The sequence below is a fragment of the Impatiens glandulifera genome, chromosome 7, assembly GCF_907164915.1.
Source record: "Impatiens glandulifera chromosome 7, dImpGla2.1, whole genome shotgun sequence".
NCBI lineage: Eukaryota > Viridiplantae > Streptophyta > Magnoliopsida > Ericales > Balsaminaceae > Impatiens > Impatiens glandulifera.
The window spans coordinates 48,351,404-48,375,123 of NC_061868.1; the positions used below are offsets into that span (position 1 = coordinate 48,351,404).

Here is a 23,720-nt window from a genome sequence, read left to right on the forward strand (position 1 = left end):
TTTCAATCTTTGTTAGACTCAGCTTTGCTATGTTTGTTGCTGTAATTTTGCACATATGAGGAGATTAAGCTATTAGTTTATAATATCTTGTATTTATTACACAGGTGAAACTAGAAAATACTGAGTGGTCATTTCCTACTAAAATATTCAAGGAAGATACAATTTTCTTGATGTTGAGGAAAGCTGATGGCGGTCGTACATTTTTGAGGATAGAAATCAGAGGCTATGAAGAAGGGTCACGTTTTATCATTGTATTTCGTATTGGTTCTGAAAATGGTCCAATCAGGTGATTAATATATGAATAATTTATTTTAACAGGAAGTCGCTAAGTTTTATTATGCTTTGAACACTAAAATCCTTGTGAACAGGCTTGAGAATAGAACAGTTAGCAACCTGGTAAGCATTCGCCAATCTGGTTTCGGTGATGATGCTTGGGTTCAGTTGCAACCGCTTTCAACTATCAATTTTACTTGGGAGGATCCCTATGGACAAAAGCTTATTGATGCTAAAGTTGAGAATGGCTCTATAACTACATTTTGTAGTCTTCATTTGGATAAGGCAGGAATAAGTCAAATGGAAGGAGTTTCAGGAATGCATTTTATGGTTATAGAGATAGATGATATCAAGATTGGGAGGTTCACAGATGTTAGTTTATCAGAATCTCCTTCAAACGAGATAAGCAGAATAATCTCTAGTGTAGGTAATTTGGGAAACTCTCACACCCAGAGCAAGTCTCAGGATGCAACTCCTGTGGAGTTTATAGTTGAGCTGGGAATTGTAGGGATTTCTCTCATAGACTACAAACCAAAAGAGCTCTTGTACTTATATCTTGAGCGTGTTGTCCTGTCTTATTCTACTGGCTATGATGGTGGAATGGTGAACAGGCAAGAACTCCATTTCCATTGTACTCAATTATTTATAACATTGTCTAGTTTTCTGTTTCTTTTTTGAAAAAGGTCAGTTTATCATTAAAAAGAACGCAAATTGCGTTCTAACGTTACGAAAAAGGGGAAGGAGAAACAAAAAACAAATGAGAGAAGTTTATTGCCAATAAGATCAAAATTTCTCATGCCATACATGTCCCCTTTCCGGAAGAAATGAACGTGTGCAACATGAATCATTTGAGACCTTCAAACCATAGCTTTCACTTCTTGAAGACTAGCATTCCTCTCCTTCCAAATTTCATAAATCAGGATCCAAACAAACATTGGTAGAGGTTTGAATGGAATCCTTTACCTTTGAATCTCATGGTGATTCAGTCTTTGGTTTCCTGCCATTTTTTTGGAGTTCCCTGAATTATAGTCAATCGTTAAACTTTCATCCACTCTTTGTCATAAGGGACAACTAACATCGTCGATCTTCATAAACCTTTTCAGTTGATCTCTAGTCGAAAGTCGGCCATAGAAAGCTAACGAAAGTATAAATTGGTGTCTTCGGGCAATCCTTGTTGACCAATCAATTTTCCACCTCTCAACATCATCACCACGGTATCAAATTTTTTCCCATGCTTGTGAAGTGATAAAGGAGCCCAATGCTCGACATTCCACTCTCAAACATCCTTTCTCGTGTTGTCTATAGCCATATTCCTGATCAATCCAAGCAACCCATGATCTTCTCTTGTACTACCAAACCAATGATGTCATGCCACTTTAAACCTCGAACTTGTGCGACTTTTTTTTTTTGCAAATATACCTCATTTTATCATCCATCTCCAATAGTAAGTGTCGATTAACGTGGTCTCAGTTTGAATATGATATTTGACTTTTTTTTAGTAACCTAGGCTTTGTGATTAGTTTGTTTTTTTATATTTTTGAATTAAGGAGAACTAGCATGTTTAAGAGACCAAAAGGTCATGAGTTTGATATCATCTGGAAGCGTTTTGAGTTTAAGCGGAGGGTCATGGCGGTGATTAAAGGAGAACTAGCATTACACCCCACTGCCATAACCCCCCGCTTCAACTCAAAACGCTTTCAGATGGAATCGAACCCGTAACATTTTGGTCTCTTAAACCAACTCTTACCACTGGGCTACCTTAGTGGGTTGTGATTAGTTTATTTCTAATCTGGGTTGTGTGTATTAATGCCAGGTTTAAGCTCATTCTTGGTCAGTTGCAGCTCGATAACCAGCTGCCTCTTACCCTGATGCCTGTGCTGTTGGCCCCAGAACATGCCGCTGATGTGGACCATCCAGTTTTCAAGATGACTCTTACTATTCATAATGAAAGCGCTGATGGGATCCAAGTCTATCCATACATTTATATACGGGTATGTCTTGGACATGACTGCCAGAACTTGAATTAGTTATTTAACCATGTATACACATGAACTTTCTCAGAAGATGCAAATATATGTATGAATGCCAAATAGGGTAAATATATACACAAACTAGTGCAGAAGTATTCATCCGTCTTCTTTTCGTTATTAATTTCTGTATAGAAAAACGTAACGGCTTTGATGTTATAGGAAGGTTTGCCGTTAAGTTTTTTTTTATTAAGGGACATGAGACTGATGGGAATTTTGCACCTGTTAAAGTATTGTGCGGGTATATTTCCCGTGATCATGTATATGTGTGCCCCTTTTGAGAAAGTTTGTATATATATATGCCCTTTTATACAATTATCTATATACGAAATTATATGATGCATGTTCAACTATCTTATAGGTAACAGATAGGAATTGGCGGCTTAACATCCATGAGCCAATCATTTGGGCATTGGTCGATTTCTATAACAATCTTCAGCTAGATCGTATTCCCCAAAGTTCTAATGCCAGCCAAGTTGACCCGGAGATCCGAATAGAGTAAGATTCCATGTTCTCTTAGTTTTAACCTTTGTACTTGCAATACTTATTCACTAAAATCTTGAAACACTCCAAATCATGTTTCTCAAGTCACTAAAATCTTGAAACATTGTCATTTGCTAACCTAATGTCTTGAATACAGTGAAGCAATCATTCCCTATTTTTTAAAAAGTTCAACTTTTCATTAAAAAGAAAACTCAAATGTGTTTAAGAATTACATATTGAAGGGAGAAGAAAATAAAAACAGAAAAAAGGCTAAATGTCATTAACATAAAAAAAATCTCAACCCATACTAAACCTCCTTTTCCAAAGCCTTTGATTCCTTCATCTCCAAAGTTTATTTACTTTTTGAAAAAGGTCAACTTTTATTAAAAAGAGCGCAAAATGCGTTCTTCACTTCCAAAATATTTTTTTTGAATGTTCTTTTACTTTTTTTTTTTTTTTTTGTGTAGAATATTGAGCTCTTGAGAGTGAAGATTTAGAGTAAAGAGTAATTATATTATATGACTTATGGTTTACATGAGAGATTTGTGATATATAAAAAGGACATTGAATTGTAGAATTTTGAGAGAGGGATAATATTATTCAGAAGGTGACTTGTGGTTTGCAAGGGAATGTTAGCCACCTAAGAGGAAGAGCCTTAGGCAGTTATGAGAGCGGAGAGGATGCCGACGAGGGGATGAAATGGGGATGACAGCGAGTGTCGCTGGATGTTGTTGACAGCGAGTTGACTTTGAATTGTCGGAGTGTCGCTGGATGTTGATGACAGAGAGTGACTTTGAATTGTCGGAGTGTCGTTGGATGTTGATGGCAGAGAGTGGCATTTGAATCGTCGGACTGTCTCTGGACGGAAGTGAAAAGATAATTTTTTTTGATTTTATGGACTTCAGCGAGTGGTTTGAATCATCGGAGTGTCGTTGAACAGAAGTGAGAAGTGATAAATTTTGGACAGATTATGTCGGAAAAAATCCGTATGAGACATGAAGACGAACAGATTCAGCCGAGAAATTTCTCTCTACCTTGAATGTTTATTTTGAAGGAGTTTGCCCATTTGAGGTAGTTGTCACTGTTGAATCTAAGGACAAAGGTAAGAGAATAATTCACCGAAGGAATGGTGGATGAAATAGAGATAAAAAATATTTAGAAAATATGAGATAATTGAATCATTTGAGTTCTCCTCCAATGGCTATTTCCACTATTAGAGGAGCCATCGGAAAATTGTGAACAAGTTTCTTCAAGATGGAAAAACCTACTCTGATACCATGTAGAGTTTTGAGAGAGGGATAATATTATTTCGATGTTGAGTTGTGGTTTGCATGAGTGTAATAAAAGGAGAATTGACAACAAACAACGTGTTTTGTTTAAACATGTTGAGTGCAAGCAAAATTGCATCGATTCCAAAAAAAATGGAGAGATAATTCAACAGTAATAAAAGCAAGGACTGACAACAAATAATGTGTAAGTATAAGCAAATCAATATGTTGAGTGCAAATAATTGCACAAATTCCAAAGATAGAGAGATAATTATTGAGGTGGATTTTCTGTTAGTATTGTCCTCGGCCCAATCGGCATCATTGAACACACAAATTAACTTATCGTCTTGATTTGTGAAGGCCTTTTCTGGGGAACCTTTTACGTACCTTAGGATCCTGAAAACTGCGTTCATATTATCTTTTAATGAACTGGAGCGCTCACTGTGAAGCCAATATCGGGACGAGTGTGAAATAAGTACATAGTCGCCCCACGAGTCGCTGGTATCTACCTATGTCGATTGGAATATCGTCGTCATTATTTCCAAGTTTGTGGACCGAATCCATGGGGGTGTCGGTAGACTAACATCCAAGCATATCGGTTTCCTTTAAAAGGTTTATGGTATACTTCCTTTGAGATAAGAATCCCCTTCTTTGATCGGGCAAGTTTCAATTCCTAGAAAGAATTTGAGGGGTCCGAAATTTTTAGTGTCAAATTGGCTACTAATGAAATCTTTCAAATTTCGAATCTCTTTTTCATCGTCCCCGGTTATAATGATGTCATCAGCGTAAACAAGGAAGATTGTGGTCTTTTTATTCGGAGCAATCTTGACAAAACATAGTGTGATCGATTTGGCATTGAGAGAAGTCATTATTGATGATGTAGATTGAGAATTTTTCGAACCATACCCTTAGTGATTGTTTGAGACAATAGAGAGATTTGTTAAGGTGACAAACTTCGTTAGGTGGAGCACTAATACAAGGAGGCACGTTCATGTAGTCTTCTTCTTCAAGGTCTCCATTTAAGAAAACATTTTTTACGTCGAGTTAATGTAGTTCCCCATCTTTGTTAGCCGCTAGAGATAGAAGTATTCGGATGGTGTTGAGTTTGACAACAGACGCAAAAGCTTCTAAGTGATCTATCCCGTATGATTGGGAAAATTCTTTGGCGATTAGACGAATTTTATAACTTTCAATCGATACGTCTGAGTTATGTTTCGTCTTGAAGATCCATTTACATCCGATGGGTTTCTTTCCCTTTGGAAGCTCACAAAGGAAGCATGTATGGTTTTTTTTATAAGTGCCTCAATTTCCTCATTAACAACACATTTCCATTTCGGTTGTTCAAATGTTTCATGAATGGATGTAGGTATTTTCACGTTGTCGCGGTCGGCAATGCATGCCCGGTATGACTCCAATAGACATTTGTATGAAACAAATTTTGAGATCGAGTGATTTGAGATGACCTAACACTTTTCTTGAGAGCAATGGGTAAATCATGATTAATTGCCGTACCTGAAATTTCTGTTGGACTCAGGTCCGAGGAGGATTCATGGACGGGTGCAAGTTGTGCTCTTCGTCGAATGTTGATGACAGCGAGTTGACTTTGAATCGCCGGAGTGGCACTTTATGTTGATGACAGGGAGTTGACTTTGAATCGCTGGAGTGTCGTTGTATGTTGATGACAGCGAGTTGACTTGAATCACCGAAGTATCGATGGACGGAAGTGAGAGATGATTTTTTGGACAAAAATCTGTCGAGACGCAAAAACATCTAGATTCGGCCGAGATGTGTATTCAGACTTATGGTTTAGACGAGAGAGATGAGTGTGATAAAAGTAAGGACCGACAACAATCAATGTGTAGAGTATAAGCAACGCAATATGTTGAGTGTAAATAAATTGTACCAAATCCAAAGAAGATGGAGAGATAATTCTACACATTTTTTTTCAAATTGTCCACCACATGATGATGGAGATATGCTTCCAGTAATCCGTGGTTATTGTTTTCTTCCCACCTTATACATTTTCTCTGCACGTCCCAATGAAAGTTGAGAATGTTTTGCAGTAGGGCCCACATATCTCTATCTTCCTTATATGTATTCCATACTTGGTGTAGAACTAAGTCTCCTGCTTCAGTTTCTTATGATGTATGCTGGTTAGGACTATCCAGAATACTATTTGCACAGATAATCATTTACTTTGTTTTTGCTATTTGTCTATGCGGCTGAACAACCATAAATATTTCCACTATTGTTTTAGTTACAATAGAAAATTTGTAAAGAATAAAATATTTGGCATCTAGAATATTGGGAGCTTAAGTTATCTGGGAAAGGGATATAGAGTGATAAAAATGTGTTCCTCTAACGGGAAACTATTTTTTCATAGAGCATTTTCTTTAGCAACCATATTGTGTATGCATATTATAGGAGATGTCTGAAATTAAAGACAAGATTGTTCTTTATTGAATAATCTACTCTTTCCAGTTTAATAGATGTTTCTGAAGTGAGGGTTAAGGTGTGTCTGGAGACAGAACCAACATTAAGACCGCCTGGTGTCCTGGGTGTCTGGAGCCCTATATTATCAGCTGTTGGAAATGCATTTAAAGTCCAGGTTAGTAAATAACACTTCTGGAATTGCAGCTATCCAATTTTCAAACCAATAATTTCTTAAGTTCATATGTAAGTATTTTGTTTCACTATGGTGATTGTTTGATTTACCATGTAGTACAGAGCCTATTTGGAAACTTGTATTTCGTCACGATATATGTCACAATCCCATGCCTATTAGAAAATAACCAAAGTATAAATTGAAAGTGACATTTTTCGTTTCCTATAAGATATTTTTTGGATCATTAGTGTAATTTGTGTTGTTTCATTTGGTATACAAGTTATTTTCTAGATCATGATCCACAATGTAATGTAATTTGTTTTTTCATTTTATATAGAGATTTTTCTTTTATCAATGATGAGATTATTTTTTAGAACATGAAACGGATTATCATGATGTTTCATTGTGTTTTATTGGCAAGCATAATTGTTATGTAGATTTTTCTGAATCATGTTCAACATGAAAAATTGGTATACCAAAACAGCCCAAGTCTAGCTTTTCTTGTGTGTGCCTCTAATCAACTTTTAATGTTACCCCATTTTTCCATTTAAGGTTCATCTTCGGAAAGTAATGCACAGAGATAGATTTATGAGGAAAAGTTCTGTTCTTCCTGCTATTGGAAACCGCATATGGCGGGATCTTATCCACAATCCCCTGCATTTGATCTTCTCCGTAGATGTACTTGGTATGACCAGTTCTACATTAGCATCTCTCAGTAAGGGCTTTGCTCGGCTCTCTACAGATGGACAATTTCTGCAATTGCGATCAAAGCAGGTAATAATACCCTCTAAAACAATATTTGTTTCTGAATTGAAATCCGCATCTCTCACATTGAACACTAAATCAGGTATGGTCAAGAAGGATAACTGGTGTCAGTGATGGAATTAAGCAAGGCACGGAAGCTCTTGCACAAGGGGTTGCTTTTGGAGTGACTGGTGTAGTTACTAAGCCTGTTGAAAGTGCTAGACAAAGTGGGCTTATAGGGTTTGCTCATGGCTTAGGACGTGCTTTCTTGGGAATAATTGTACAGCCTGTGAGTGGGGCATTAGATTTCTTCTCATTAACAGTTGATGGCATAGGCGCAAGTTGTACCAGATGCTTAGAGGTTCTCAGTAACAGAACAACACTTCAGAGAATTAGAAACCCTCGGGCAGTTCACATAGATAATGTAATAAGAGAGTATAACGAGAGAGAAGCTGTTGGACAGGTATATAGCTTCCCTTCAATTAATTTAACCATGCTCCTGTTTTCTCTATTATTTCTTAGGTCTTCTCAAACAAAATCAGATCTGTGAAACTAACAGCTCCTGATGATGTGTAACATAGTTGCTTGATTACATTCTTCTAAGCGTTGTATTCCTTATCATTATGTTTACCCAATCAGGATAGATCAAAGTGGTAACAGTCTTGAACTAAGAGGCTACTGTTTATTCTCACTGAAAGCACATTGACTGAAGTTGGACGTTATGAAGGTGGGATATTGTGTTAAGTCTCTTCCAGGAAAAAAAGACCCTAATCCTAAAAAAAATAGTATGCTTAGGTTCTTTATGGTGAAGATATTCTTGAATAATTTATCATATTTATCTGTACTTTCAGCACACCAAGCAAATAAAAGATATGTGCTAAATATAGAAATTGACTTACATGCATGCAGTCTCTTTCAAATGAATGCAATGGCTGCCTAAATTTGCAAAGTTAGCTTCTTCTCTCAGATCAACTGTTACATTTTAATACTAAAAACAACCTATTTTGATTCGGTACAGACCCCTCATATTGGCTACAATTTCATGCATTTTTTTTTGTTTCTGCCCATGTTTCCTACTATTAAATGCCTATATGCTTTCTGCACTTAGCTCACATCAGTTTACATTCTTTCATGCAAAGTTAGTAACTTCCATGTTTTATTTTCCTCTTTTTCTTCTGGGTGTTCGTGGATGGATTCGGTTTCCAGATGATATTATATCTCGCAGAAGCAAGTCGACATTTTGGATGCACGGATATCTTCAAAGAACCCTCAAAATTTGCATGGTCTGATTATTATGAGGATCATTTCTCAGTGCCTTACCAGAGAATTGTCCTAGTGACTAACAAACGGGTCATGCTGCTGCAGGTTGGTTTAGAGAAATAAAACTATTTTCCTCAAGACTTAACATTTTTTTCTTTCTATTTGTAGTTAATTAGCTATTTAGATGTTTCGAGATCTTTGTATTGACCCTAACATGATTTATTCAATGGAAAAGTGTCTGGCCCCAGAAAAGATGGATAGAAAGCCTTGCAAGATCTTGTGGGATGTACCTTGGGAAGAGCTGTTATCGGTCGAATTGGCAAAAGCTGGCGGCTCCACTCCATCTCACTTAATTCTGCATATCAAGAATTTCAGGAGATCACAAGTCTTCGTTCGAGTCATAAAGTGCGGCTTAGAAGAGGATTCGCTGCAAGCGGAGCCTCAGGCAGTGAGGATCTGTTTGGCTGTACGAAAAATGTGGAAAACTCACCAATCCAACATGAGAAGTCTAACGTTGAAGGTTAGGTTTTGTCTATCAACAAACATTTGGGCCTTGTTTAATGTGGGATTATTTGGGATTAACTCAAAATAACCCATTATCCAATCAACCATCTATTCATAATTCAAATCACAAACCAAAATACCTGATTCTCTATAACTTTCATCAAACAAGATTATTTGGAAATAACCACTTGGGATCTAACCAGGCCTTGGGGCATTTAAGAACCATGTAGAAGTTCATTTTATTTTATTTTTTTTCTGTAGGTTCCTTCTAGCCAGAGAAATGTGTGTTTTGCTTGGAGTGATGCTGAAGGAGCAAACTCTCACAGAACCATGAAACCAATGTTGAAGTCAAGAAAGATGTCTTCTTCAAGTCCCCTACCCGATGAAAGGAGATTTGTGAAAAGGAGTATTAATTTTTCAAAGGTTTGGAGCAGTGAATTAGATTCAAAAGGTAGATGCACACTTTGCAAAAAGAAGGTAGGCCGCCATTCAAAAACAGGGGTTATTTTAATTCATTTATTTAGAGGTGTGTCTTCACTCTTCAGTGCCTAACTTTCAGCTTTTTTTTTGTTAATTTAGGCACAGGAAGGTTCTAGAGTCTTCAGCATTTGGAGACCAGCCTGCCCTGATGGGTATACTATTTTATATTTCCGCGCATATAACATTGAGCCAAATCCAACTAGTTGTTTATTATTATTTTTTTTTGTATAATGTGCAGGTACGTCTCGATTGGGGATATAGCTCATGTGGGAAGACATCCTCCTAATGTTGCAGCTGTGTACCGAATTAGTGATCAACTCTTTGCACCACCAATGGGCTATGACCTTGTAAGAATCTTCAACATTTGTTTTATTAAAAGAAGAAAGAAAAATTAAACCAAGTAAAGAAATTGGAGACACTGCCCATTCCCAAACATTCAATGAAAATTGTAAAAAAAAAAATTGATCACGTGTCGATGTTTTTATGAAGGTGTGGAGAAATTGTGCAGAAGACTATGTAAATAAGGTATCAATCTGGTATCCGCGTGCCCCCGAGGGATTTGTGTCTCTAGGATGCGTGGCTGTAGACGGTTATGAGGAGCCAGAAGGGGATTTAGTGTACTGCATTTCGGAATCAGTTGTGGAGGAGACAACATTTGAAGACCAGAAGATTTGGTCATGTCCGAATTCATATCCATGGGCATGTCATATTTATCAAGTGAAAAGTGATGCTCTTCATTTTGCTGCACTAAGGCAACCTAGAGAGTATTCTGAATGGATACCCAAGAGGGTTCTTGATCAACTTCACCTTGCAGACCAATCATCATTTGACCCATCAACATCTTAATTATTATTACTGCAATCTTCTACGGGCGAGCCTTTTTTTCACAAACTATTCGATTGATTTGTTTTTGCATTTTCATTTTTATTAAAGCAAACCCATTTGTTGTCGTTTGGCCGTTAACTTGCATACAGTAAATTATTGGTAAAATACAAACAAACAAAAGAAAAGCATTATAGATTTTACAAAATATCTTTGCTCATGTCCAGAACAGTCCAGATGAAATGAAAATATCTTATCTTTCTCTTTCAGAACAACTGTATTATTGTCTTTTTCTTCTATTCTGAGCCTATCAAATATCTACTTGTTAAATATCTGAAAAAAACAACACAATGTCATAGTTTGTTAACAGTGATTAACAAAAGGAATCCAAGAAATTATTTTATAATTAATGTTTAGTGTATTAATATCAGATCAAAGAACATAATAAATTTCCTTGTGGAAGTTTACCTATGAATTTGAGAACCAGATTACACACACACACATATATATATATATATATATATATATATATATATATATATATATAAAAAGTAATTTAGTATAAATAAATTAACATAATAATAATTTTCAACCAAATTTTTTTATTAAATTAATATATCAAAATTAAGTAAGTACTAGTAATAGATAATTTATTGTTTAAAATAAAATTTTCTAATTAATTAAATGTAAAATATAAATATGCAATAACTAAAAGAATTTTTTTTTCAATTGAATAAACACAAATTAAATTGTTTAACAAATAGAGAATATTCAACAAATTAAGAATAATACCAAGCTTAATATTTTAAACAATATTCAAATAGTTTATATACTTCAAAAGTTGATTTATGCATGCAAAATTTCTTTTATATTTCAAACATAAACAATTAGAGCAGAACTAACGTACAATATATTGGTTTAAATTATATATATGATTTGTAATGTATAAAAAATATGGATCATATTTGTTTGAATTTATAAAAAAAAATTGTTTTTTACCAACTGCTTATGTATCAGTCGCAAATTGCAATGTTTTACCAAATAAATTATACAATAGACTTTTCAATTGTATGTAGAGGAAAATTAGCCATAAAAGAGAGAAGCAAAATTGTATTTTAATAATATATATATATATAATTAATTTTAGAAAGAAAAAAACAATTTGGCCGACATGAATAAAAAAGACCAATAATACAATCAATCAAGGGGTTGAAATTCAAATGTGGCTGTGGTGTAAGATGTGATTTCACATAAGGCATGGCCATTTAACAACAAAAAGATGTACACTTTAAGAAGGAAAAGGGAGAGTGAAAAGATAAGATCAAATGACCTCCAAAGAAAAATAAAATAAATACAAAGTTATGGATGTTTAGAGAAGAAACTACGTGGGTCATGCCCTCAATGAATGGAAATTTGAAGAAAGAACAATACCATTCCAATTCTAAAACTTTCTAAACCATACAACATGCATCCTTTTACCTGCCAAAAGAGTCTCATTTCATTTCTCTTCCAATCCATTATGCATATTTGTTTTTTTAATAATAACATCTTCATTGATGCTAATTAGGATTAGAAAAAGGAGGTGAAGTAAAATCATCAAAATATCAGTTAAATATATAACAACACTCCAAAGCTTATGGGACAACCAACATACCATTGATCAAATAAAAATGCAACCATTTCCACCATACTACTTTGTGCATATCACATGATGACCTCCTACTGAAATCGATCAAGTGTGGTGATTCTAGTTTTGGGTACTGATAACACAAGTAAAATATGTTTCTAGTTCTAATTTTACTTAAAAGGTAAAATATACAATAGCTATAGCACAAGGGTATGCCATGTAAATTTGGAGCAATATCCCCTATAGAACCTGCCTGCCTCCTCCCTGCTGCAACACCTGGACACAAATTAATTTTCTTTTTGTGGTAAATTTTAGGCTTGTTCACTTCTTTAGTCATAACCACAAAAAAGGAAAATTCCAATCTTCCTATTTGACAAGGATGGAAAGAGTGTGACCACAAAAAGACAGTGACTTTTAAAAGCCCACCATTATTGTCTTCTTCAAGAACCTACAGGCAGGTCCATTCTCACATTTGAACTAGAGCTCACTCCTCTGTATGACATCTATAAAGACTAACTTCATTCACCTCTTTCTTATCTCTCAAAACACCAAGAAGAATAGAAAATGGCTCTAACTCTACGCTCTTCAACCTCTTTCATAAATTTAAGGGACACGAGAAATTTCAAATCTACTGATGAACTCTCGAACAACACCATTTGTTTCGCACAAATCAAAAGAGTCTTCCGGATCCAAGCAAGGAACTCCGCACAAGAAGCTCCACTCTCAAATGACAAAAGCTTCAATCTTGAAGTTATGAGGGACATGAGAAGGGAGAAGCTTCATAAGCTTCCTGATACCCATGAAAAAAATTATTCAAAGGTCCCTGTATTTGTCATGTTGCCTCTGGACACCGTATCACTTGAAGGAAAACTGAGCAAGCCAAGAGTAATGAACGCCAGTTTAATGGCCTTGAAAAGTGCAGGAGTAGAAGGAGTAATGGTTGATGCTTGGTGGGGTTTGGTTGAAAAAGATGGGCCTATGGAGTACAACTGGGAAGGATATGCTGAACTTATAAAGCTAGTGCATAAGAATGGCTTGAAGCTCCAAGTTGTTATGTCTTTCCATCAGTGTGGAGGGAATGTAGGAGACTCTTGCAAGTAAGTGGTTATATCAATTATTCATCTTGCCTTTAAGGTGACTGCAAAAATATTTTTAAAAATTACCCGGGATGTAGATTTGTTTTCCTGTATTGAAATTTCTCCTAAATTCATTCCTATAGTCCCCAATTTGAATCAGTTAACATCCTCTTCTAAACCTTCAGCTTAAATACTTAACACTGCCATAATATTCTAATGAAGTGAAGGTTTTATTATGCAGCATTTCTTTGCCACCATGGGTTCTTGAAGAAATCAGTAAGAATCTTGACCTCGTCTATACAGACCGGTCAGGCAGGAGAAACCCCGAGTACATCTCCTTGGGGTGTGATTCACTGCCAGTGCTCAGAGGAAGAACACCCATTCAGGTTTACTCAGACTACATGAGAAGTTTCCGTGACAGATTTTGGCATTACTTGGGCGAATCTATTGTGGTAAGAATTCAACCTAAACTTCCATTATTATTTGATGCTGATTAGATATTCTAGAGGTTTTTATCATAATTTCTCTACAAAAATAAATACACATGATATCCTTTAGTATTATATATATATATATATTAGCACTCAAATCAATGTTATATCCTTTAGTATTCACATTGATCTTATTTGGTAGAATTATCATCTTTTACTACAAATCAAAGTTATATCCTTTGTCTTTAACCCCAGGAAATTCAAGTGGGAATGGGCCCTTGTGGAGAACTTAGGTATCCATCCTATCCAGAAGACAATGGGACTTGGAAGTTTCCAGGAATTGGAGAATTCCAAAGCTATGACAAGGTACTTGCAAGCAGTTGGGAAGGAACTATACTAGGGCCTTGTTTGAAGAAGGGTTATTTGTGTTTAATCCAAATAGTCCCTTATCACATCATCAATTAAATCATTAACTAAAATACATTTATTTCATTTTTTTAAACATTTTCAAAATATTAAATGCAGAGCATATTTTAGTCATTTAACCCAATTAATCCACTTCTATTTTCATTAAAGAATAATTTTTTTTCAAATAACCCTGCATCAAACAATTGAAGGCCCGCTAATTAGAGAAATAAATCTAGATGTATATTGAAATATGGAACCATGAAAACATTATTCATATTCTGAAATGGAAACAACAACAAACATAGTTTTGAAAGAATAATGATGGAAGTTTTTCATCAATACAGTATATGAGGAACTCCTTGCAAGCATCTGCAGTGGCAATAGGAAAGAAAGATTGGGGAAAAAGTGGACCACATGACTCTGGACAGTACAAACAATTCCCAGAGGAGACTGATTTTTTCAGGAGAGACGGAACATGGAATAATGAATACGGACAGTTCTTCTTATCGTGGTATTCCCAAATGCTGATAGAACATGGTGATAGAATCCTTTCCTCTGCAAAAGCAATATTCCAGGAAAGTGGAGTAAAGCTATCTGGAAAAGTGGCCGGTATTCACTGGCACTACGGAACAAGGTCCCATGCAGCTGAACTAACAGCAGGATACTACAATACCAGACACCGGGATGGTTACTTACAGATTGCACAAATGATGGGAAGGCATGGAATTGTATTGAACTTCACATGCATGGAGATGAGAGATGGAGAACAGCCAGACAATGCTAACTGCTCTCCAGAAGGACTGGTTCAACAGGTAAAGATGGCAACAAGAAGTGCAGGAATTGAACTTGCAGGAGAGAATGCATTGGAAAGGTATGATGAAGGTTCATATTCACAAATTCTGGCCACATGTAGATCCGACTCTGTGAGTGGATTGACTGCATTTACATACCTAAGAATGAACAAACAGCTATTTGAAGGAGATAACTGGAGGAAATTTGGGGACTTTGCGAAAAGCATGTCAGAAGGTGGTTTGATCACAAAACTTCCAGAAAGCGACTCATGCGGTACAAACTTTTATGTTGGGTTTATCAAACAGAAAAGGGGCGAGCTCTTGTTTAGACACGTGTAGGAGATCATTTATAGTTGTATCCTATAGTAACCTGTCAGCAGGAGAAGAAAACACATAGATAAACATAAAGAAAGATGAGGGAAATTGGTTCTTATGGTGAAGCTAGACTATCTAGAAAAATAAACACAAGGAAATAATAAATTTTCCTTTCAAACAAACTTATGGAAATCTGTCTATTATTTGTTGATGATGTAATGTACATTCCTCTATTATTCCAGTAATCTTTCATCAATATAATGTGCCTTATTATCTCCTGCAGTTATCAGTCAGATATGTAGTTTGACTTGGTTATGCTACATTTCAGAAAGAGATCAGAATTTTATTTGATAGTGGCATTTGATATTGTAGTAAACACCCAGTGCACAAGGTGTTTACTTAACTTGCATGTATATTGAGATTCTCCGGCAATATTTAACAGTATGAAAAGCATGCTTCAGCATCTTCAACATCAATATAGTGAAAGTAATACACAATGGTATGAGTATTGGAAATGAACCAGTTTTTCTGATATGTCGTAACAAGCTGCTTGTTGGTCTCAAGCATACTTTGTTAAGTCAGTAGTTTGAGATAGTGGTCGTACAATGAACTCACCAAAAAATATAATACTAAATTTTGAAATGCTTCATGTAATGTTTGAGGCAAATTTCAACTTTGAAAATCCAAGGGCATTTTTTATTATTGTCCCATACAATAGATGTACAATTAGAAAAATGTCTCAGTTGTAGTTGTCCATATTATTTAACTCCATCATTTTTAGCAGGAATAACAAACTAACTTATCATCCTAACTGTCAATTGTGTATCACCACCAGATTCATCATTCCATAACATGCATCGAAGATTGTAATTTCAAATGTTGATTATTGGGCTTTAACTAAATTCTGAGTTCAAGATGCAGATTTCAAATGCATCATGCTTGAGGAAATTTTAACTTCGAAATCCAAGGAATTTTTATTAGATGTAGTATTAGAAGTCAGAAACTAAATTTCCCCACTTGAAGTTGCATATAAGATTGTTTAACTCCATCATCTTTAGCAAGAATTACAAACTGATGCAACAAAGAAAATCTTAAAATGGGACAAGCTACAAATCTCACTGAAAATATTTGAGGCAACCAGTGAGAAGGCAAATCCCTGAATGTGCAACTTCGCATCTCTTCAAAACATCTGCTGTCAACCCTACATATTCGAAGCAAGAAATCACTAAAAACACATAGGAAATGGATAGCCATAAATAAGGAAAATGGCTAATTCACTAAGACGACAATTTTGACATTTTCACAGAAGATTTTGGATACAAGTTATAGTGTTGCGGTGGAGGGGTGTGCTAGCCTCCTTCAGACCTTGGTCTAAAAGAAGAAGAAAAAGTTTTAGTATTGTGCGTGTTTATGAAGGTGAGCATGTAGTATTCCTAACTATTCGTGAAAGGAACTGTAACTGCCCTCATGTGAAGATCTTGATTTCAAGTTTGCTCCAAACCTTAAAATTGAGCAGCCAGACAGACCACTTGGGAGGTGATCTGTGTTCACCCTTGTGGAGGATTCAATCTAGATAGTTATGCAATATTAAGGAAAAATAGTTCCCAAGAATATACGGGGACAAAACAAAACGTCCTGAAATTGATTTTTGTCTTTCTTCTATCATTTCTTTTATATACCCAATTCAAGAATTTCAATATAGATGCGCCAAACTCTCAAGTTTTTTCAACCTCAGCCAAACCAAGACAAATGCCTTGAAAAATGAAGATAACATAGTGCAAGTCCAGCTTGGGTGTTGAACTAGAAGTTATGAGTTCAGACTTAAGAGAAGTGGAAACAATGAAATGATGAATCAGAATGGCGGAACTAACATGTTATGAATGTGAAGAGCCAGAATCAGTATTTCCGCGGCGAAGATCTTCAATCAAAGTGCTGAGTTCCTTACGAGCAGATTCTTTTCCAAACATATAGCCATACCTGATAAGAGAAATTCAATTCCAAACACTTTAAAGAGAAACTAAATCCTAGGGCTTGGTACAAGTGTTTACCAGCATGTAAGGGCAGAAAAACCAGCCGCAGTAGCAAGCGTCTGAAGAAGAGTAAAAGTTTTCGCCATTGTTTGTGTGTGCGAATCAACACCTCGCTAAAGTAAGTAAGATCAGACCACGGTGGCGGAATTCGGGGTTTCAAGATTCTACCTCCCGTCGCTCACCCCCAAAATCAAACACACTTTTTTCCATTTTTATCTTCCATTTTTCCCAGATGAAAATTGACATTTTCTTTTATTTTTCTTCCTCTCAAAATAATAATTATAAATTATTTAATCAATAAATAATATCAATCTAGATAATAATTTTAATATTAGTCTAAATTTTATTTTTAAATCTGATCTTTAAATGAGATACTAGATAATAAAAATTATTGACAAATTTTTATTTAAAACTGAATTTTTATATTCAGTCCAAAATAAAATTGTCTAACCCAACTATAAAATGGTAACAAAACGGTCCTTTCGTGCGAATTCCCCAACGGCGAATTAAAAGGCCTATCTATTCCATCTCTCGAGGCCTGAATAAAAACCCCCTCCCCTTATAATTGAATATTTCTCTTTTTGCTCCTTCCAGAACCAGAGCTACCTCGGCTGTTGGAGGTCTCTCCGATCCTCTCCATGTGGTGGAGCGGAGATCCTTGACTTACTTTACTGAAAGTTATGCATACCTTTCATTTGTTTTCTCAATTTAATAGCGGTTAACTTATAATTTTAAATATATATATATATATTAATATAACTTATAATTATACATAAACATGGTTTAAAATTTCAAAAGAACTTCAACAATAATAAAAGAAAATTACTACAAATTTGTTGTGGGTTTATCAATTGGCTACATCCACCATGAGAATAGAATATTGTTGAGTTGATTAAAAATAAGATTATATAATAATAGTTTATAGTTATGACAATTTATATAATATTCAGTTATCTAAAATCCTAATTTTGCAACTTAAATATATATTAAATACATAATAATATAACAAATATATAAAGTCCCTTACGTATGTAGAATTCAACCATATATATAATATAGAATTGGGTCGATCAATAAAAAAAAATTCAAATTTAGTCTATAGATTAATAAACAAAAACTTTGGGTGTATAACGACTGAACAACTTACACCTATATCAAATGCAGTGTTTTTAAATTGATCTCTAATCTATTTTATAATATTATAAATAAATATTGCACATCATAATATATTAATTAGAGAATTAATCTCAAAATTGCAGATTAAATAGTGGGGAAGTGGAAATTTGACGAAATAAGATAATAATTGACACTTTTTGGGAAATGATCTACACTTAATAAACATTACAATAATGACATTTTTAGACAAAAATACGTGACGAAAAGACCTCTGAAAAGTTCAGAAATTTCCACCATTTTTTTTCAGCAACAAAGACGACAACCAACGTCTGAAATTCAACAAGAATGGAGACAGGAACTGTTATGGTATACTTATGTTATATTTTATACTTTGATCGCGAGCTTTCTGGTGGTGTTACGCTTGATGATGATCAATTAAAAGAGACAACAAAATAATAAACAAGTCCTCAAACTCCATGATAATGGAATTATATAGATATAAACATGTAATTATGACATATATATATAACCAGTCCTAAAAAACTAATCTCAGATATAATTGAATTACTAAAGCTCCATCCATACAAGATACATACAAATTGATCAATTCATGATTCTTCTATAGCTTGATTCAAGCTCTGAATGACCTCATTCATCGTTGGCCGATCCTTAGGGTTCTTATTCAGACACAAATCCGCCAACTTAGCAATCCTTCTAGCCGCAGCAAGAGAGTAAGAACTTCTGATTCTCGGGTCAATGATCATAGTAAAACTCTTACTATTCGCCGGATACAATTTCACCCATTCCAAAAGCTTCTGCTCCTTCAATGGCCTATTCCTTTCAATGGCCCTTCTTCCTGTTAGTATTTCATAAAGCACAACTCCAAAACCATAGGTATCACTCTCAGCCTTCAAATGTCCTGTATCTAAGTATTCAGGTGCAGCATAGCCATATGTACCAGCCACCTGAGAAAGAAAGGATCCATCCATTAATGAAGAAATTGAAACAGAATTCACATAGTTACAGACAGGCTTACTTACAGCAGTTGAAACGTGAGAAACTCCAGCAGCCGGTCCTTCACGAGCAAGACCAAAATCCGATAGCTTCGGATTGAAATCTTCATCCAACAGTATGTTTGATGGTTTGAAATCTCGGTAAATCACCTTCACAACAAGTATGTATACAAAATTTAGATCAAATGTGAAGCCAGAATCAGGTTTGTGAAAATTGGTACCTGGATTTCGAAACCGTCGTGGAGATAAGATAAACCTCTAGCAGCGTTAAGCATAATCTGCAATCTGGAAAGCCAAGTAAGAACATGGCCAGATTTGTTGAAAAGATGATACTCTAAGCTCTTGTTAGGCATGTATTCATAAACCAGAAGAAGTTGCGTTCCTCTTTCACCGTCTTCTGAACAATAACCTAGAAGTTTAACTAGGTTAGGATGATCAACAATGCCAAGAACTCGAACCTCTGCTAGCCATTGCTTATGACCCTACGGTACATCAACAAGAAGAAGAAGAAGAAGAAGAAGAAGGAGAACAGGTGAATATAGGATTGATTTGGCTTAAATTTGACCTAATTTTCGATTTGAATGAATACCTGTAAGCCTTGAGTGTTGAGTTTTTTAATGGCGACTAGAGAAGGATGACATCTACTACCATTGGGAGGAGTGATTGTGCCTTTGTAAACACTTCCAAAACCGCCTTCTCCGATCTTTTGAGACCTGTTGAATCCATTAGTAGCTTCTTTTAGCTCCGTGAGAGAGAAAATTCTCAGGTTATGCTCTCTCTCCTTGTACATTTCTTTCACACTACGCGTGGATGAAGCTGAACCGATGGATCTTGTAGTTTGATCTCTCGGCTCTGAAGATAACCGAGAATTTGATTTGTTCTTGTTGAAGATGAACAAGAAGCAACCCATCTCTTCCAATGGCAATTAATTCGAAGAAGAAGAAGAAGAAGATATGGGTGAATCGATGAATGATCTGAAAGTGAATAAATTAAATAAGAGGTAGAAGAAGAAGAAGAAGAGAAATTGGTTAATTAATGAAGGAAGGAAAAGAATCAGGAAATTGATATCAGACTTTATTAATGAGAATAAGCGATAGACTAGATGGATTACAGTCATCATATTGACTATTGATATTTCGGTAGCTATTTTATACATTAAAATCATGTTTAATTGCTTTATTTATATTATTTATTATATTTTTTATAAATAATTAATTCAAAGACTATTTAGGTTGATTTTAAAGTCACTTTAAAGACTAATAAACTTGTTCGATTTACTAAACGATGAATGTTGTAATTCAGCGAGTCAAACGAACTATTTTATATTGAAAATATCTCTAACAGATATTATGGTGCTGCAACTAAAATTATTGATAGTTAAGGGTCGATAAAGAACACAGAAAAATGTCTTACTAAATTATAATGAACCATTTTTGTATATGATCGAAATAATGAGAAGTTTATACAAATAATAAGATGACAAATGTAGGAGGATTTTCATATATAAAAATAAATTATTTCAATAACTTTTTAATGAAAAAAACCTCAAAATCCGATTAGTTCGTCTTCTTTACTCTTATAAAATGATAAACATTAACTCTTAAAATATCACAACACAATCAAAGTGTATAGGAAGTAGCCAGTAAATAACCCACCAACGATTGAGAGTATTATTCAGATTATAAAAGTTCGACACAAAAAATCATCCGACTAAAAAGAATGTCAAACACAACAAAATACAACATCAACTCAAATAAAAATAAGACATCCTCTTATACTAAAAATAAATATAAAAAAATTAAAAATAAATCATTTGTATTCTTAAAAAAAATATATAAAAAAAAAATTATAAAGAATTGAGAGAATTTGTGTTATTATGATTTATGTGAGAATTGGTTGATTAACAATAATTTATTGATTAAATCTATTATACCATTTTATTATGCAATTTAAATTTATTTATAATTATATGACAAATCAAACTAGTCGTATATAATATCAGGTGAGAACACGGTTTACTCTTTTCTTTTGTTTTGTAAAATATGAAGTTGTTGAGATTTCACTTGTATCACATCAAAAAGTTGTATTCCTTTTTTTCCTTATTAAAAGTCAAATAATAATGAATAGTTTTAACAAATAAATATTTATAACTCAAATAATAATGAATAGTTTTAACAAATAAATATTTATAACTCAAATAATAATGAATAGTTTTAACAAATAAATATCTATAACTGAATCATATATATTAATTGTTTAAAAAATAAACTTATTAGTTAATAGATTGAACTTAATTAATTGGAGAACATATAAATGAAAAAAAATAAAAAATAAAAAATGATTGTGAATTCACACCATTGATGATGGGGGAGAGCGTTGGGAAAGCGTCATCATGATTGAATATCCCAAGTTGACTACTCATTGGAAAACTCGACTACCATTTATTAAGGTTTTCCAAAAAAAAAAAAACATTAAATAGATTTTGAATTTATTTATTTTTTCTTTAAATAACTTAATTAGAATATTAAATATCAATTTATGATAAATTAATTTTATATATAATAAAGAAAAATATTTAATCAAAACAATTTGAACAAATAAATGAGTCACCATAGCAGTAAATTACAACTATCTTTAAAATTTAAATTAAATTCATTCAATTAAACATGCAAGTCACCCTAAAATTCAGTTCATCAATTTTCAGTGGTTCATTCAAAATCTAGTAACAATTTTCTCATTTTTTTTGTGTTGAATCTGTCAATAGAAAAATCAGTAGTAGAACTTTTTTTATTTTAAGTTCATCATCGATTACTTTTTTTTATCTATTAAAATATAAAAACTAAACTTCGTTAATCCTAAAAAAAGAAATAGAAAAAAATAAAGGTGTTTTAGTATTTTTAACTAAAAAACACTGTTTTTTTTTTAAATAAAAATAAAATTATCAAACAAAGTTTTTTAGAAAAAAATTGATACAACAAAAAAAAAACTCCTTTCAAACAAGCTCCCAACATTTTACAAGAGTACATAAAACTTATTCAAAATAAAATTCATAAGTCCCTACACCCTATCAAAATATTCAAAATACAATTCATAAACAAATCTCCCTACAATGGGAACAATATTCAAAACAATAATTTAATTCCTCCCTATCAATTGACAGAAAATTATATACTATATACAAGTTTGCTAGTGCATACAAAAAAGGTTTAAGAAATAAATGAAAGGGATTGATATTTATTTATGTTTTCTATGATAAGGTTAGGGAATAATTTAGTTTCAAATGGACCTAAAGTTGGATTATTAGTTAAGTAGACATGTCTCAATCTTGTTCTATTTATTATTAACTATTGAATAGAAGAATATGAAGAGTAAAAGGGACATAACTATGTCTTCTACCAAAACAAAAGATGAGAAAGGTCAAGAACAAAGACATCTTTCTTTTTTATTATTATTAAATATTTATTTATTTTGGGAATGGATCCTATTTAATTTAATAACATTAATACAATTCATGATATATTTTAAAACTAACTTCACTATTACATAAACTAAAAACATAAATATACAATGATTTTGAGTCTAGTTTTAAATGAATTCAGATCGATATGTCATCTAAAATATTTTTTTATAACGTTTTATGAGATTTATTATTGAAATCTCGTTGAATTGGTTAATATTGCACTTTTTTCGACCTTTATACTTATTAATTTCTTAATTTTTATATATTTAAATTCGATTTTTGATGATGTCATTTTTAGTTTTTGTTATTTTAAAATATTATCGTTTTTTTTTATAATATATGGATAATTTAAACTAAAATATTAATTAAAAAAAATAGATTTTAGCCGATTTCATGACTATTTAACCAAAAAATAATTATATTATTTAAAATTATTAATTACAAAATTAATATAAACAAGAAGTGCCGATTGAAACACATATGGTCATGTAAGTCATAGACAACCATAAAAACTTGACCATGACTCACTCAGCCATAAATTAGGTGTGAAATTTTCATTGGTTGAAATTTATTAATTTTGTTTTTCTTCTGGAAAATTTTAATTATCAATAGTATAAAAAAGTACAAGGAATGTGTCATAGGTAAAATAATGTATTCCTTTTTTTATTTTTAATAATAATAATACTTCAGTCTTTATTTTGCTTTATTATAATTTTGTGTTTAATATAATATTTTGTACATATTAGTTAATAATCTAAGTGATCTAATTTAAACTATTTATATAAATACTTCAAACTTAAATTAATAAATAATTAACTTTACATGAGAAATAATGTTGTGAACTTGTGATAAATAATATCATTAAAGAATAGTCATACAATCTTAACTAAAGTTAAAATATTTAAAGTGATTCACTTAAACCCACTTGATTCCTAATGGCTAATATGACATTAAATTTAATGGGTTAAATCCCATTTTTATTGTATT

General features: G+C 33.4%; 3 protein-coding genes and 1 long non-coding RNA gene across 4 annotated transcripts in view; 2 read left to right on the top strand and 2 right to left on the bottom strand.

Moving 5' to 3' along the window:
• The window catches only part of LOC124944671, a 40,949-nt gene extending 30,282 nt beyond the window's left edge, over window positions 1-10,667 (top strand). The window contains exons 52-64 of the mRNA XM_047484988.1: window positions 105-286; window positions 369-884; window positions 2,087-2,264; window positions 2,662-2,798; window positions 6,533-6,659; window positions 7,209-7,430; window positions 7,504-7,863; window positions 8,607-8,765; window positions 8,896-9,180; window positions 9,426-9,641; window positions 9,744-9,796; window positions 9,883-9,991; window positions 10,134-10,667. Coding sequence (XP_047340944.1) covers window positions 105-286; window positions 369-884; window positions 2,087-2,264; window positions 2,662-2,798; window positions 6,533-6,659; window positions 7,209-7,430; window positions 7,504-7,863; window positions 8,607-8,765; window positions 8,896-9,180; window positions 9,426-9,641; window positions 9,744-9,796; window positions 9,883-9,991; window positions 10,134-10,490 — 2,901 coding nt within the window. The 3' untranslated portion in view covers window positions 10,491-10,667. The remainder of the gene's footprint in view (window positions 1-104; window positions 287-368; window positions 885-2,086; window positions 2,265-2,661; window positions 2,799-6,532; window positions 6,660-7,208; window positions 7,431-7,503; window positions 7,864-8,606; window positions 8,766-8,895; window positions 9,181-9,425; window positions 9,642-9,743; window positions 9,797-9,882; window positions 9,992-10,133) is intronic.
• Window positions 10,668-12,602: 1,935 nt separating this feature from the next.
• Window positions 12,603-15,403, top strand: LOC124944414 (beta-amylase 3, chloroplastic-like). Its single transcript, XM_047484663.1, has 4 exons — window positions 12,603-13,190; window positions 13,411-13,621; window positions 13,856-13,966; window positions 14,353-15,403. Exons 1-4 carry the CDS (start codon window positions 12,658-12,660, stop codon window positions 15,136-15,138), a joined length of 1,641 nt encoding a protein of 546 aa, XP_047340619.1. The 5' UTR covers window positions 12,603-12,657; the 3' UTR covers window positions 15,139-15,403.
• Window positions 15,404-15,937: 534 nt separating this feature from the next.
• On the bottom strand, window positions 15,938-17,359 carry LOC124910395. Its single transcript, XR_007096411.1, has 3 exons — window positions 17,163-17,359; window positions 16,986-17,091; window positions 15,938-16,315 (listed from the first exon to the last, which is right to left on the bottom strand). It is a non-coding gene; the product is annotated as an uncharacterized LOC124910395 (long non-coding RNA).
• A 1,352-nt stretch (window positions 17,360-18,711) lies between these two features.
• Window positions 18,712-20,282, bottom strand: LOC124945460 (probable serine/threonine-protein kinase PBL19). Its single transcript, XM_047485905.1, has 4 exons — window positions 19,863-20,282; window positions 19,495-19,755; window positions 19,301-19,423; window positions 18,712-19,225 (listed from the first exon to the last, which is right to left on the bottom strand). The coding sequence occupies exons 1-4, from the start codon at window positions 20,181-20,183 to the stop codon at window positions 18,869-18,871; spliced, it is 1,062 nt and encodes a 353-aa protein (XP_047341861.1). The 5' UTR covers window positions 20,184-20,282; the 3' UTR covers window positions 18,712-18,868.
• Between the last annotated feature and the right edge of the window lie 3,438 nt (window positions 20,283-23,720).